The 17273-nt window shown below is 35.1% G+C and overlaps 2 protein-coding genes across 2 annotated transcripts in view; both read left to right on the forward strand.

Moving 5' to 3' along the window:
- The window catches only part of LOC111044817 (ankyrin repeat domain-containing protein 11), a 153800-nt gene extending 145643 nt beyond the window's left edge, over positions 1 to 8157 (forward strand). Inside the window, exons 13-14 of the mRNA XM_039429915.1 lie at positions 3489 to 3668; positions 5962 to 8157. Of these exons, the coding sequence (XP_039285849.1) occupies positions 3489 to 3668 (180 nt within the window). The 3' untranslated portion in view covers positions 5962 to 8157. The remainder of the gene's footprint in view (positions 1 to 3488; positions 3669 to 5961) is intronic.
- Positions 8158 to 15770: 7613 nt separating this feature from the next.
- Positions 15771 to 17273, forward strand: part of LOC111057380 (arrestin domain-containing protein 2-like) — a 226810-nt gene continuing 225307 nt past the window's right edge. Inside the window, exon 1 of the mRNA XM_039431324.1 lies at positions 15771 to 16149. The gene's annotated coding sequence lies outside the window, so the exon portion shown is untranslated. The remainder of the gene's footprint in view (positions 16150 to 17273) is intronic.

Genomic DNA, 17273 nt, shown 5'->3' on the forward strand with positions numbered 1-17273 from the left:
AATTAGTGAGACGTTATGGTACGTTTTGGAATCGATATATTTCGATCGAAAAAACAAGATATCGATTATTTTTGAACGAAAATCGTAAAGTTAGTGGTGTTTTGTGACAGGTGCTGCCCTTCTCGGCGTGCACAATACTCCGAGACGAGGAGGTGTACAGCGCCATTACACCCGAACAGGAGGAGAAAGACCGCAACGCCAGGTCGCGGTACAACGGACGCCTCTTCCTCTCCTGGCTGCAAGATGTCGATGACAAGTGGGAGAAGATCAAGGTAAATCAAAATCCTACAATCAAATCAATATTATTCATTTTCTAAAAACTTATACACGTTAAAAAATTCACAATAACAAGATTTGATTTGGTCGATATTAAAATATCGATGGTATCAAATTCAAGTATCGATTTATCGAATTTGATATTCAAATATCGACAATATCGATACTTGATTTCGATACTGTCGATTTTACAATATACTGAGAATAAAACTGAAATAACTGATAACCAACTAAACTAGTTAACTTGACGACTAACAAACTGATAACTAGAACTGAAATAGTACTGGGAATCGATACTATTGATATTTGAATATCAACATAAGTGATCTCAGGTACACTAGTAGTTCCGTGAACAGTGAAGACCTCGCGCAGTTAAAAACCACACTCTCCATCAGAGTGAATTATGTCCTGTCCTAACGTGTCGGCGAGATATCGGTGTGTAAACAACTAATGGCTGTTTGGGTTGTTGTATCGACAATAATTATCAATATTATGCTAATTATCATTACAATGCTAATAATTTGTTGTAAACAACGATGCTACTATATTCAGAAGCTTACCGAGTTGAAAGCAGAGAAAAGTCGGGAGAAAATAATAAGCTACCTATTAATATTGCATGCCTCATTGCTTGCAATTAATAGTCCACATGACAGCTGATTTTTTACCAAGTTACATTGAGATATCTTTCATGCAATTAATAATCCACTCGACAGATGATTTATGATGAATAACTCTATAGTCTGATTTTTACGGGAATATTGGCGTTCGAAGGAGACTCATTCTCCTTTTGTATTATCCTTAAAAAATACAAAATTTTAAAAAACCTTGTATATACGTCGACGCAAAATTCAAAAAGGAACATACCTGTCAAATTTCATGAAAATGATATTACCGCGTTTCACCGTAAATGCGGAACATAAAAACACATTAACATAAAGAGAAATGCAAAACCGTCGACTTGAATCTTAGACCTCACTTCGCTCGGTCAACTACATTCAAAGTAAAGTCCAGCCAATTTTGAATAGTAGCGCTCATCGAATTAGCTCTTGAAACAAGTTGAGCATTCCATAGACTCATTTGTAAATAATTCTAACTGCTTATTTTCCAGCAATATAATCGATGTTTGAATCACTTTTTCCAGTAACTTCTGTGTCTCGTGTGCCACTTACAACAACATTTGTGAGACGTGACACTCCACTCTAAAAATATCACTAGTCAGATTGTGTGTAATTGTGACTTTTGACAAACGTCCAATTCAACCACATTTCTTCTGTATGTAATCTCTGATATTGATCTGAAAACGTTTTAGATTTAGAAAAAGATTCAATTTTATTGATAACATTTGAAAACATTGTGAGAGCATGTTTTTCTTCATTACTTCTCTGAAAATCATGGAAGCTGTAAATAAGTGTGTTATTTGTTGACCGAACGCAGTGATATCTATGTTTTAAATCGGATTTTCCTTCGTCTGTCTGTGTGTATGTATGTAACGCATTTTCGGCCAAACGCGTAAATAGAATTCTATGAGATGTGACAGGAATATTCTTTTTTTAACTCCAGATCTCAGATTGTAGAGCACAAAAATACGCCCAGAGGGATTTTGAATTATACATCTAAATGGTAACAATCGGATGATATTGTTGATCAAAAACTAAAATTCATTAAAATTGATTTTTTCTTCGAGAACTAATTTTTCTGTGCGATTACGAGATTTGGCAGAAATGGCTGAAAACTGGAAAATGAGCAGAAAATACGAGGTTTTTGGGCCTACCTGTATCTAGCACAAGGAAATTTTGCAGGAAGAAATTGGTTCTGGACTTCTCATATGTACCCAAATAATATATTAAAAAATCAGAACTACAATATAAATTGCAAGCACACCCCCTTTTTTATGTCTATATTGATTAGACTATTAATTGCATGCCTCATTAAATGCAATTTTCATGCTCTATTAAATGAACTATTGATTGCATGCAATAACGCATGCAATTGATAACTAAAATAACATAGTATTGTCTCTCGACCTTTCTCTGTTTTGAACTCTGGCTGACCTGTTGCCAGTATGTCTTGAAGGAGATTAGCTTTTAATTTTAGCATTTTTGATACACCAACCCCAACAGCTATTAGCCGTTTTCACACCGATATCTCGCCGACACGACATACAGACAGGATTTACTCTGATGGACAGTATAAGAGGAGGCTGTGGCTTATAACTGCGCGAGGTCTACTGTTCACAGAACTACTAGTATCATAGTAACGTGGAATGTTTTTTCTCATGCTTAATATAGCTCTGCTTATATCCTCTAACAATAAATCGAAGGTTTGGAATATTTCGAATTTCCTCAAAGGAGCCTACATTACAGATACATTTCTCCAATAGCTGTGGAACGTTTCTTCATCAACTGAGTTGATCACTCCAACCTTATATGTGGGCCTCAGATCAAAAATTATACCAGACCTCTCTCTAAAATAATACAAAATTGAATTAAATTAGATAACCAATTGAACAATGTAAATATCAAGATTTATGTTCATTTATTCATTTATTTTCTACATTTAACAATACACACATCAAAAACATGATTAGAAAAGGACAACAGGCTAGCCCAAAACTGTTCCCTTTCCGAATATTGATAGTAGTAAGCCAATGTCTAAAAGGTAGGTTATGTTGCTTCACTTATGTTATTACTTCAGAGCAGAATTTTTGACAACTTGTCTTTCAAAATTTACATTATAAAGTAAATTCGTATGGCTTTTGTTGGTGGGGAGTCTCTTGCGGGAAGGTCCCACCGCCTATATAATTTAAGCCGTCAATGGGCCTTACGACTGTCATACTTCAGCCGGGACCAACAGTTTAACGTGCCCATCCGATAACACGGGAGTGATCTGGTTAAAAAAATTGCCTCTACATTGTTAGAGGCAAAAAATTAAAAAATAGACTTACTGTAGATAACGGAGGAAAATAATTCATGAAAATGTTTGTCAATGTTAAGTAAATTCTACTAAAAAACATTAAATAATCGACATGCTAGGAACTGGTTCAACGATTAGTGGGTGATGAAAGTGTTAAAGTTGTTCAGAAATACAATACAAATATATTGAAGTTTTGTGATAATTGTTTCTCAACAAATTATTTCAAAACTTTCTATTTCGCAACCAATTTTTCACAACTAATTGTTTTGCAACAAATTGTTTGACAATGTGTGTTTCAGGAGGCAATGCTGCTGAGACATCACAACGAGGCGGAGTCACTTCACGCCGTGCAGAAGATGGACTGGGAGTGGAAGCTCAAGGAGTTGGGTATATGTGAGTTCAAGGCCAGGCCCACCATAGAGGATGCCCACGTGCCCATGGTACACGTGTCTGACGACTTTGACCTGCTACCCGCCTAGGTTAGTTCATACTCTCATTTATAACAATACAGAATGTAGAATCTATTATGTTCCCTCATCTACTACAATGTAGAATAGAAAAATAGAGGAATAGCACAAGGTTACCTTATTTTCCTCTCCCTATCATTTTGATAATATACTACTTATTGTATAAATGAATAAAAAAATATTTTATTCATTCCAATAGAGAGCTAAGTGTTTTAAATACAGCTAAAAGAATCCATAGTGAGGTCCACGTTATTATGGCAGTGTTTGATTATCAATGGTATTGATATCCTTGTCTTTCATTCAACAAAGCGGATAGCACTATCTCTTTCTCGGTTTGTCTGAAGCTAGATCGTCTTAACAATGTATAATTAATAAATAACAAAATATTTCACCTCAATTATCTAAATTCATTATGAAATTTAAAAAAAATATAATTTATTGCTTAATAAAATATAATTGTTTTTTTAACGAATAGTTAATATTACATCAATAAACCTAAAAAAACTCTTCACTTGAATGGGCTTCTTTTATAAATTAATAAAACAATATTGAAACTTGAAGTACCCTTTATTATTTAAAATATTACAACGACTCGTTGTAACAACGACTCAATAAACCTGTATCAGCTACCGTCTATATAGAAGGCATTGACAAGACAGAGGTTCGGCAACGTTTTTCTCCTATCTTACTCCAATGCCACTGCCACTCCTCTTTGCTATTAGGATGGAATATATTTATTGAACAAAAGCACAGTTTGTTTAAACGGATATTGTTGTATCAAATACAGAAGGAGAATATAGTACAATAAATAAGTTTGTTCAATAGAATAATTATAGTCATATCAAAAACAGAAAAATATCACATGTACGATAGATGAGTTTGTTAAATGAATATCGTCTCATCAAAAAGAGAAGAATAATAAAGAATTAAAAATCTTTATTTAAAATTCCTGGTTTTCGTTGTTTTTTTTTTGTAAAAATGGACTACATTTTTTAGAAAAGTGAAACCATAACCATATTTTGGACTTTTAAAATGTTATCTAAATTTGGGAGAGAAATAGTACAAGGAGTATCCTTCGTTTTTCTCTCCCGATCAGAGCTACTTTGTAAAAATTATAAATAAATAAATAAATTATAAATCCCACATGCACAATAGACTAAATAAATGCACAATCGGTACTGTAACGCGCCCGAGTCCTATTGAAAGACCCCGAGTACAATTTTTGTCTGGCTAACTTTTTTTGCCATTTTTTTACAATTCTATGTTATCCTCTTTCAAGAAAGCTAAATGATAAGAAAAATTTTTAAAAATAAAAAAGAAATTTTGTTGGAAAATAAAAAAAACGAAAATTTGAATGAAAATGGTAGGGAACGTTTAAAATTCATGTAAAAATGGAGGATACAGAAGAATTTTAATTCTTTATTCTTTATTGATTCATACAATAAGTACATGATAGGGAGAGAAAAATAAAGTAACCTTGTGCTATTCCTCTCCCAAATTTAGATAAGGTTACATGTAGTCCGAAATAGGTTAAGTTTTGTAGTTGTTCACTTCACAAAATGTTCAGTCCTTAATTATTTTCACAAAGTATATTTTTAAATTTAGATGATTTAAAACCAAACATGGAAGAAATATTTCACATTAATATGAATGCTATTAGCCACTCAAATTTGCTATTTTCTTAGTTTTGTCACTATCCTGCATGGTGCATGCCCCCCCACCTTCTCAATCAGTTCCAGTTACAAATTCAAATTTCCTTATACGTAACGATTTATTACAAAGGGAAATCCAAGGAAATACATAATATACTGCATCTATAGTTCACCCCATCACATCTTCTACAAAGAAAAAAACAAGTAAATTTACTTCTATAGTTCACTTCTCCATCTCGCATGCTAAAATTTAATGAAAAAGACTAAGATATTGTCAAAAAACCACAGATTTATTGATACTTAGAAAGACCGGTTTCGGTTATTACACCATTGTCAAATGGTCAACAGAGATTGACAATGTTGTAATAACTGAAACCGGTCTTTCTAAGTATCAATAAATCTGTGGTTTTTTGACAATTTCTTAGTCTTTTCCATTTAATAAGAATAATTACCACAATATCAACTTCTCAACTACATTAAAAAAGCATCTCGCATGGGTTCGTCCTCGTCTTACTTCAGAAAAAAACAATGAAATCACAACTTCTACAAAGGAAAAAACAAGTAAATTTACTTCTTCTATTTACTTCATCTCGCATGCGTTCTTACTCTTGTTTCTTGACAAAAAACAATGAAATGTTGTTTTTTTTTTGTAGGTGGGATTCAGCGATCCGTCTCTTGCTGGATCATTATTCAACCACTTTGAAGTCACTCGTTGTTGTTTCTACAAGTCAACAGCATTGCTACGCCTGTACCTCTCTCCATTTCTCATCAGGCTCAATTCAAATCAACATTTTATTTGTTTCGAAATTCAAATCAATATTTGATTTGTATCAAAACTCAATCAAATTTGATTTGACTTGATCAGATTCATGTAGATGCGATTCATTCTTGTAATTTGTATCATTTGAATGATTGTTTATCTGGACTATGTAATGATTTTAATCAACAATTTTGTACGAAGTTCAGTGAGGGTAATAGGCCTACTCCTTTAGGGTGATACGACATGTATGCTGTAGATAAATCGTATGTATATTACGTATGATGACCTTTGTAAGATGATGATAACATGTTTTCGATTTAAATATTACCTAAGACAAACAAAATATAAGAGAATGGAGTATTCTACTCTCTCTGCTATCACTCACAAAGCCATACCTAGGATACAGTACCGGAAAGCCTAATGCTAGGCGCACACCAGTTAGTCAAGACAAGACAAGACATGATCAGGCACGTTTAGTTACAATACTTTACATTGTTGTTTATGAAGACATGTCTAATTGCAATGACTGATCAATGTGAGTTGCGTCATAATCAACCATGTGAAGTATTGTGACTAAACTTGTCTGGTCTTGTCTTGACTAACCGGTGTGCCTAGCCTTATGGAAGTGGAAAATGTTGAAGTAGTTTGATAATTAGATTCTAAATTAATTTCACACAAGATTTTCACTTCAATAGCATGATGCAGTCAGCAATAATCAAGGAACAATCTGTCTAATTAGGGACTGGAGTGCTTTCGAGTTTCATGAAATCATTGTCAACAATGAAGATTCCTATACTTTAATTTCAACACGTTTTGAAATCTAAATTCTATTAATTTCATGCTCCAAGACAATTATCTAAGTATGTTGTGTTTTTCAATTACTAAAATATAATTTGAGTAGTATGAGTAATTAGTGAGCAAAATTAGTATGAATGAGCAAAATTTACAATAATTATTGCCAAATTTTCAATGAACAAACTTTTTTGTCCTGTTGGGGGTTTTGTCGAAGCTTCTTTTGATTTTATACTTGATTTTTTTTTAGAAAAACAACAATGTGATTCAAAATTTGAACTCAACATGACCGTATATCTCCCGTATTGTGCATTATTTTTGTTACACATGTGGTCTACATTACTGAATTGAGGCAGAACTGAGAACTTGTTTGCAAAAATACACCGTTCCAAATAGGTAACTTTGTGAGTAGGTTGCTTAATGTACAGTTTATTCATAACTTGAATGATATACACATAGACAGTCATTTACAAATTCAAGATAATGTTATAACTTACTATACTTACTTCTTAAATAAACATTTTCAATTGTTCACTCCAAAATCCGAAAAATACAACTTATCTCTACTTTTTAAATAAAAGTTTCCAAGTGTTCACTCCAAATAATATGAAAAACCCTGTTTTTGTCATAATTGTTGAACACATACCTTTCAAGCATACAGTGAAGCCTGAATCCTGTAAACAGCTAATTACAATATTCACAGAAAGCATAATATTATAATGTTATCATTACGATCTAATAGTGAGTAATATATTCATTTCGGGCTTGGAACTTGATTTATAGTACTGAAAACAGGAACGAGAACGGTGTTCAGGAAATGCTGGACAGCTCAGGTTTTAGGTTATGATCATAATACTCCAGCAGCCAATAGTTTCCATTTTTACTAATCGTTCTTAGATTAGTATGACAAAAAATATTGTATGTAACTTGTACAGTACCTAACGCCTTTACCGTATGCGTATGATAATTTTGCCCTCAATTTTGTTTTGGGCAAAAACAATCATACTTATACGGTAAACCAGCCTTACCGTACTTGAAACGTAATGTACTATTACATTATAACTAAAAGTAACTAAATGCAATTCCCACCAGTTTTTATAATATTATAATTTTTATGTTGACAATGAACTATTGTTGTAAAACATAATTGAAAACCGGGGTATCGAATATGGTATATTATGATAGACTGACTTTTATCCTGTAGATATTTGTAAATATTAATAATTAAGTGTATACTTAAGAATTAACTTATAATTGACAATACGCTTCAAGTAAAGAGAAATTCTTACTACATGAATGGTTGGTGTCTTTATTTCTATGGGTTCCCAATCTTGGTTAAGTGACTCGTTGTACATTCGGAAGAGAATGGCAAAGCAGATTACAATCCTGCTCATAAAAATACACATTGTGTATTTTGAAACGTGCAGTTTTCGGCTGAAAAGGTATTTATCAAATTATTCGCTTGAGTTTTGAGGTATGGAACGAGTTTGACAAGTAGTGTGGTACTATGACACTTTTTGCTACAATACAAGTATAATATTATGGTTATTCCACCTTGGCGAACGGTGTTCTGTAAAGTAGGCGAAGCAGAATGTAACCCAACACAATGAGAAGTATGCTTGGTAAGTGGTGGGGGTTGGTCAGTGTAGGTTAATTTATTTGCGGCTAAGGTACCTTTGAAATCACCCGATTTGAATGAATATATTTTTCTTCTTGATGAATTCACCCTCACCGTATACTAAAAATTATACAAACTTTAATAATTGATTCAAAGTTGAAGCTTCAAATCATAATTGCAATTATTAAAAGAAAAATTTTTCGAATACTAAGACAGACCCGGTTGCACAAAAGCCGGTTAAATTTGACCGTGATTAATTTCACGAGAAGCAATCAGAGAAGGCCTTTTTGTTAAGACGGCTTCACTGATTGGTTCTTGTGGGATTGATAACGATTAAAATTTAACATTTGTGCAACCGGAACACTCACCAAATTTGATCAAGAATGCAGTCCATTAAAACCATTAGTGCGTACGCTATAGCTATCAAGTCTCGAGTAAATCAGAATTGTAGACTATAATAATTATGCTTATTTATTTGAAAATATACATATTTGAGGGCACCAGGAACTAAATTCCATTATTGCCCTCATGAACATCATATAAGTTCAAACTTGCGTGGAAAGACTATTTTCAAGGATCTGTCCACTCGGTGCAGATTTATACTCTGTACAAAATTACTTCTTACTTGGGATGGACATGCGCAGCAGAGGAAGCATACAGCGGGAGGGATACAGAGGCGCGATGTTGCCGTTTTGAAGCGGCCAGCGATCTCCAACTTCTAGTGACTGTTCATGTGCTCATGCTACACATGCGGAGTTACCTGTCTGAAAGCAGTCAGACGACTGACAAATTGACAACTGCGCTTCTACTGATGACTATCACCCAATTTAAATATTAATTAAAATCACCCGATTTTAATATTCATTAACATTTAGACATTGAAACATATTAGTGACGTTATTTTTCACTGTAATTGGCTGATCTCCCTCCACTTCTCTGCGCTGCATATTCCTCCAAGTCTGAAGTAAATTTGTACGGACTGTAGCTCCTATTGGGTTCCCAGACGTACTTCAATTATTGACAACTACTCAATGGGCCATATGAATAAAGTTGAGCATTTGCTTATACTTCTAAAATATGGAGCATTTGCTTCATTTTCTATGAATAAACGTGAGCAAAACCTTTTGCTCATGCTCATCAAAAAAATAGTTTGAGCATTTGCTCAAAAGTAAAAGCTTGTGCTCAAAATTGTATGAATAAACTAGAGCATTTGCTCAACTTTTGAAGCAAATGCTTCAAAAAAGTTGAGTCTTGTCTAGAGCAGCTTATCACCTTTTGCTCATAGTAAAATAGCTCAACTAATTCGTATGAGGAAGAGGAAACTATACCAGATACGATCACAACCAATAGTTGAGAACTCTTTTTAGATTCAACCATGATATACTATATCACCATTATTCCTACAAAATAATAAATGCAAAAGATAGCTATCTGATATAAAGATAGCCATCACAAAATAGGAAATAGGCATTTAAGAAGATGAGAGTGTAGACGATTATAAGAAGGCTATTGATATTATAAGAATATGCTGAAGACTATTATAGAGATGACATTTTTTTACGCTATTATTTCAAAATTCTAAACTCAACTAACCTAAAGCTCTATTCATAAATAAAAAACAGAGCAGACGACGCAAACACAAGTGGTGCCCCTTACTTTCATATTTAGCGCTTTCGTGAGCTATAAAAACAAAGTGAGGCTACAAAAGCGAATCAGCTGATGAAAAATCTTTAAAATAAGCGAGCATTTGCTCCAGAGTTCAGGAGCATAAGGTAAGAGTATGTAAAGCTTATTCATATAAAAATGAGCAAATGCTTTTGCTTCTACCTTTTGCTCATGAGCGAAACCTTATGCTCCATGCTCTTGCTCATGAGCATTTGCTCTGGTTTAATTCATATGGGCCTATATTTCCACTTAAACATGAATAGCCACATGCCAGTTATTCTTTAGATAGCTTGCTACTGAGAGTTATGTTATGCAAAAATCCATGATGCATTTATAGATTTCATAAAAAATGCGAATCTTTCATTTTTGCAAAAATCCATGATGTTTATTTAATTTATGGATTTCATGAAAAATGAAAATCTTCCATTTTTGTAAAAATCCATTAGGCTATGTTTTATTATTAAATTATAGATTTCATGAAAAATGCGAATCTTTCATTTTTGCAAAAATCCATGATGTTTATTTGAATTCATGGATTTCATGAAAAATGAAAATCTTCCATTTTTGTAAAAATCCATTAGGCTATGTTTTAATAGATTTCATGAAGAATGCGAATCTTTCATTTTTGCAAAAATCCATGATTTTTATTTGAATTCATGGATTTCATGAAAAATGAAAATCTTCCATTTTTGTAAAAATCCATTATGTTTTATTTATAGATTTCATGAAAAATGCGAATCTTTCATTTTTGCAAAAATCCATGATGCATTTATAGATTTCATGAAAAATGCGAATCTTTCATTTTTGCAAAAATCCATGATGTTTATTTTAATTCATGGATTTCATGAAAAATGCAAATCTTCCATTTTTGTAAAAATCCATAATGTGTTATTTATAGATTTCATGAAAAATGCGAATCTTCCATTTTTGCAAAAATCATAAATTGCATGAAAAATGCAAATCTCCCAGATTTGGTTGATATTCGGGCAATGGATAGAGGCTGACTTAAGAAGTGTCGTGCCATAAAATGATACGTTTTGCTACAATACAGAGTGAGCTATTCACTGAAACATAAAATCTTTCCTCCAATCTCAGATCAGAAGAATCACTCATCTTCAAATGCTTATAACTCAAGAATATAATATTAAATCATATTTATATGATTTGTTATTGTATCCACGTATAAATAAATAAATAAATAAAAAATAAATAAATAAATAAATAAATAAATAAATAAATAAATAAATAAAAAATAAATAAATAAATAAATAGATAAATAAATAAATAAATAAATAAATAAATAAATAAATAAATAAATAAATATGAGTGAATTTCGCCAATGTGATGACATATTTTTGTTCCTCTCGTCAAGTAGGCCTACTATCAATCCTGAGAGTTTGAGCGATTTCAATTTTCGACCATTTTTGCAAAAATCCATAATTCATGAATTCCATGAAATATTCAAATCTCCCAGATTTGGTTGATATTCGAAATCTGAGTTCAAGTTCCCGTTGCTTTCAAAAAGTCCAGTGAATCCATCATCAAATATTCAATCAATCATCAGTTTCATTACCAACGCAGCACGCACAAGCCTGGAGCTCATGTGGGCATCATCCTCAGCAAAAAAAATCACTAAACTAGGAAAAATATAGTGACGGATTTTTACCAATTATTACTGGTAGATCAGTCTGGAGGAGAATTAGTGAGAGAGAAGGATAGAGTGTTGGAGAGATGAGAAGGATCTAGATAGAGATAAAGAGTGGATGTTAGACAGAGAAGAGGAGAGAGATGTGAAACAAGAGAAGAGGAAATAATAGGAAGCAGGGGAAGATTAGGGGAGTGGAAATTTTTATTTATTCATATTTTTCACAAAGAAACACTGATTGGGAGAAAAAGCTAAGGATACTCCTTGTACTATTTCTCTCCCAAATTTAGATAATATTTTAAAAGTCCAAAATAGGGTTATGATTTCACTTTACTAAAATTTAGTCCATTTTCACTCAAAAACAACTATAACTAAGATTTTAAATTTTGACGGTTGAAAACAGAATAAAAAACAAAAATATCACACTCAAATCACCATTAATTATAACATTTTTGAGTAATTTTTTTTATTAATTGAAAAATGAGTGATACCACTGACTAGGAGAAAGTCCCAAAGAGAGATAAGACTGGGGGATGGTTGAGTAATATGAGTGGACGACTGAGTGAGAAAAAGCTTCAGAGGAAGGAGAAAGGAGTTTCCGTTAGAAGTAGAAAGATATACAATGGACAAGGTTCAGAGTTTCAGAGGAACTATGATTTTAAGATTGACATTCATTTCATCACGGATTCCAGTTGATCACGCATTAGCTGTTTGGGAGTGTCTCAGTTTGAAGAAAACTCAGTACATCAAGATCCCGTTGTTTTCAGAAAGTTCAGTGGATAAAGGCTCAACTCACACTTTCCCGACTGAGGTTGAGAAGAGACTGCGACTCTAGTCTCTTCTCGACGCAGGATGTGGTTTCAAATTATTGAAAATGAGTTCTCAAATAGTGACGTCGCGGAGACTAGAATCGACTGGTCTAGAGTCGCGTAAGTGTGAGTTGAGCTACAGTATCATGATATTTATAATATGTAATTTAATGATATTTGTATAATATAATATAGAGTATATATAATATAGAGTATAATGATATTTATAATATATTAAGAATTATACCAGCATATGCCCCTAACTAACCCTTTTACCTTTGAAATATAGCCTAATAAAACATAACCTTTCAGGCTACGTCATGATGGCTCAACTTCCCACTTGTTTCAGTTTCTCACGATGAAAAAGGTAAATCATGAACTGAGATTCGTGAGGAACTGAGACGCTCCCGATTCTAAGGGACGGAATTACTTGTGGGGTAGGTGAAGAAGCTATGATGAGGAGGAGAAGAGAAAGTTCTTGGAGGAAGGAGAAGAGAGAAGATGAAGAAAAGCAGAGAGAGGGAACTGACCGAATGAGAACAACAGATACAGCGAACAAGAGAAAAGAAAATAAGAGGAGGCTGGGGGAGAATAGAAGAGATTAAGACTGGGTTTTAGAGGAACAAGAGGGGAGAGATACAACACATGAAAGGAAGAAATAAGAGGAGGCTGGGAAAGAAAAGGAAAGAGGAGGAGCGGGTTTTAGGGAAAGAAAAGGAGAGAGATTCAACAAACAAGAGAGTAAGAAATAAGAGGAAGCCGGGGAAGAGTAGGAGAGATCAAGAGTGGATGTCAAGGAGAGAAGATGAGAGAGATACAACAAACAAGAGAAAAGGAAATAAGAGGAGGCTGGGGGAGAATAGAAAAGAGTAAGACTGGGTTTTGGGGGAACAAGAGGAGAGAGATATAGCAAACAAGAGAGGAAGAAATAAGAGGAGACTGGGGAAGAATAGGGAAAGGGGATAGTGGGTGTCAGGGAAATTGGAGGAGAGAGATACAACGAACAAAAGAGGAGGGAATAAGAGGAGGCCGGGGAAGAATAGGGGAGAGGAAGAGAGGTTGTCAGGGAAAGAGGAGGAGAGAGATACAATGAACAAGAGAGGAGGAAATAAGAGGAGGCCGAGGAAGATGAGGAGAGAGGAAGAGAGGTTGTCAGGGAAAGAGGAGGAGAGAGATACAACGAACAAGAGAGGAGGGAATGAAAGAGGAGGCTGGGAAAGAAAAGAAAAGAGGAGGAGTGGGTTTTAGGAAAGAAAAGTAGAGAGATTCAACAAACAAGAGAGTAAGAAATAAGAGGAGGCCGAGGAAGAATAGGGGAGAGGAAGAGAGATTGTCAGGGAAAGAGGAGGAGAGAGATAACGAACAAGAGAGGAGGAAATAAGAGGAAGCCGGGGAAGAGTAGGAGAGATCAAGAGTTGATGTCAAGGGAAGAGGAGGAGAGAGATACAATGAACAAGAGAGGAGGAAATAAGAGGAGGCCGAGGAAGATGAGGAGAGAGGAAGAGAGGTTGTCAGGGAAGAGGAGGAGAGAGATACAACGAACAAGAGAGGAGGGAATGAAAGAGGAGGCTGGGAAAGAAAAGAAAAGAGGAGGAGTGGGTTTTAGGGAAAGAAAAGTAGAGAGATTCAACAAACAAGAGAGTAAGAAATAAGAGGAGGCCGGGGAAGAATAGGGGAGAGGAAGAGAGATTGTCAGGGAAAGAGGAGGAGAGAGATAACGAACAAGAGAGGAGGAAATAAGAGGAAGCCGGGGAAGAGTAGGAGAGATCAAGAGTTGATGTCAAGGGAAGAGGAGGAGAGAGATACAAAGAACAAGAGAGGAGGAAATAAGAGGAGGCCGAGGAAGATGAGGAGTGAGAAAGAGAGGTTGTCAGGGAAAGCGGAGGAGAGAGATACAACGAACAAGAGAGGAAGAAATAAGAGGAGACTGGGGAAGAATAGGGGAGAGGAAGAGAGATTGTCAGGGAAAGAGGAGGAGAGAGATACAACGAACAAGAGAGGAAGAAATAAGAGGAGACTGGGGAAGAATAGGGGAGAGGAAGAGAGGTTGTCATGGAAAGAGGAGGAGAGAGATACAACGAACAAGAGAGTAAGAATAAGAGGAAGCCGGGGAAGAGTAGAGAGATCAAGAGTGGAAGTCAAGGAAAGAAGATGAGAGAGATACAACAAACAAGAGAAAAGGAAATAAGAGGAGGCTGGGGAGAATAGAAAAGAGTAAGACTGGGTTTTGGGGGAACAAGAGGAGAGAGATATAGCAAACAAGAGAGGAAGAAATAAGAGGAGACTGGGGAAGAATAGGGAAAGGGGATAGTGGGTGTCAGGGAAATTGGAGGAGAGAGATACAACGAACAAAAGAGGAGGGAATAAGAGGAGGCCGGGGAAGAATAGGGGAGAGGAAGAGAGGTTGTCAGGGAAAGAGGAGGAGAGAGATACAATGAACAAGAGAGGAGGAAATAAGAGGAGGCCGAGGAAGATGAGGAGAGAGGAAGAGAGGTTGTCAGGGAAAGAGGAGGAGAGAGATACAACGAACAAGAGAGGAGGGAATGAAAGAGGAGGCTGGGAAAGAAAAGAAAAGAGGAGGAGTGGGTTTTAGGGAAAGAAAAGTAGAGAGATTCAACAAACAAGAGAGTAAGAAATAAGAGGAGGCCGAGGAAGAATAGGGGAGAGGAAGAGAGATTGTCAGGGAAAGAGGAGGAGAGAGATAACGAACAAGAGAGGAGGAAATAAGAGGAAGCCGGGGAAGAGTAGGAGAGATCAAGAGTTGATGTCAAGGGAAGAGGAGGAGAGAGATACAAAGAACAAGAGAGGAGGAAATAAGAGGAGGCCGAGGAAGATGAGGAGTGAGAAAGAGAGGTTGTCAGGGAAAGCGGAGGAGAGAGATACAACGAACAAGAGAGGAAGAAATAAGAGAATACTGGGAAAGAATAGGGAAAGGAAATAGTGGGAAAAGTAGAGGACAGAGATACAACAAACAAGAGATGGAGAAATAAGAGGAGGCTGGGGAAGAATAAGGATGACGAAGAGAGGTTGTCATGGAAAGAGGAGGAGAGAGATACAACGAACAAGAGAGTAAGAAATAGGAGTTGGCTGGGGGAGAATAGGGAGAGGAAGAGAGGTTGTCAAGGAAAGAGGAGGAGAGAGATACAAAGAGCACAAGAACAAGAGAGCGAGAAATAAGATGAGACTTGAGTGATGAAGAGAGAATGTCAGGGAAAGAAGAGAGAGACTCCTATCAGGGTGGTACAACGAACAGGGAAAGAGCTATCGGGGCAGGAATTGAAGGGCTGTTTTTGAGGGTGTGAAGAGGACAGATTTTCCAGCGAGAGACAGAGACAATGTGCCTTCGCGCATCATCGTTTGCGCAGCTTTCCCATCCTGAGAGGAGTGAAGCTGTGTGTTGGACTCGGGTGATTGTGGCTGTGAGTACGAGCTCGATAGCTGGCTGATGCAGAGCGTCAGTTTGCATCACGACAGATTCCATTGAACGTCGTACCCGGTACAGTGTGAAATAGTGATGGTGTGTAATTCGTGGTGACTGATTTGGTTATATAGGTACAACAACTGTTTAACCTTGCACTAATTTACTAAAAACTTGTAGAAAAACTATTAGTGTATAAATATAGTTATAAATAGTTTTTTCCTCTCCCGATCATTTTTAAGATGTAAGAATAAAGGAGAGTATAAATTTGTAGAATAACAAATCCCATAATCTAATTCATAAAGATTACTCAATGGATATAGGCCCTTTGTAATGCCCCAGTAGGAAAGAGAAATTTTTCAAAGTAGGAACAATATTTTATTAATTAAATAGGAAAGAAGACTTTATGGATTTAAGAATACCATTCATGAAGGCTAGAATAGGATTCAAATAATGTCTCCTCAAATTTGAAGCTGTTTGAGTTCACAGTATCAATCAGTGGAACATTAACACCCATAATACAATTCATGTAAAATTCTCAATGGATATAGAATGTGTCAGTAGTGGAGAAATATTTTCTTAGTAGGAACCTAATAATTTTATAGGAGAGAAGGCTCTATAAATTTAACAATTCCATTCATGAAAGCTACAATAGGAATCAAATGTCTCCTCAAATTCAAAGATGTTTGGGTTTAATGTATCAATCAGTAGAGCAGTGAACCCCATAATTTGATTCATAAGGATTACTAAATGGGGACCCCATAATTTTATTCATAAAGATTACTCAATGGGCACCGCATAATTTGATTCATAAAGATTACTCAATGGATACCCCATAATTTGATTCATAAAGATCACTCAATGGATACCCCATAATTTGGTTCATAAAGATTACTCAATGGGTACCCCATAATTTGATTCATAAAGATTACTCAATGGATACCCCATAATTTGGTTCATAAAGATTACTCAATGGGTACCCCATAATTCGATTCATAAAGATCACTAATGGGCACCCCATAATTTGATTCATAAAGATTACTCAATATCACCGTATAATTTGATTCATAAAGATCCTAAATAAATATAAAATGACTCAGAAGTAAAGAAATATTTTCTCAGTGGGAACATGAAAATTAACAGGAGAAAGATCAACCACAAAATGCAATCTCAATAATATTATATTATAATTAACAGGGTCTAGATATTCAATATTATTAGTAAAACAGTGAATCTCTCGGGTTCATTAGTAACAGTC

This window comes from Nilaparvata lugens, chromosome 6 (assembly GCF_014356525.2).
Source record: "Nilaparvata lugens isolate BPH chromosome 6, ASM1435652v1, whole genome shotgun sequence".
NCBI lineage: Eukaryota > Metazoa > Arthropoda > Insecta > Hemiptera > Delphacidae > Nilaparvata > Nilaparvata lugens.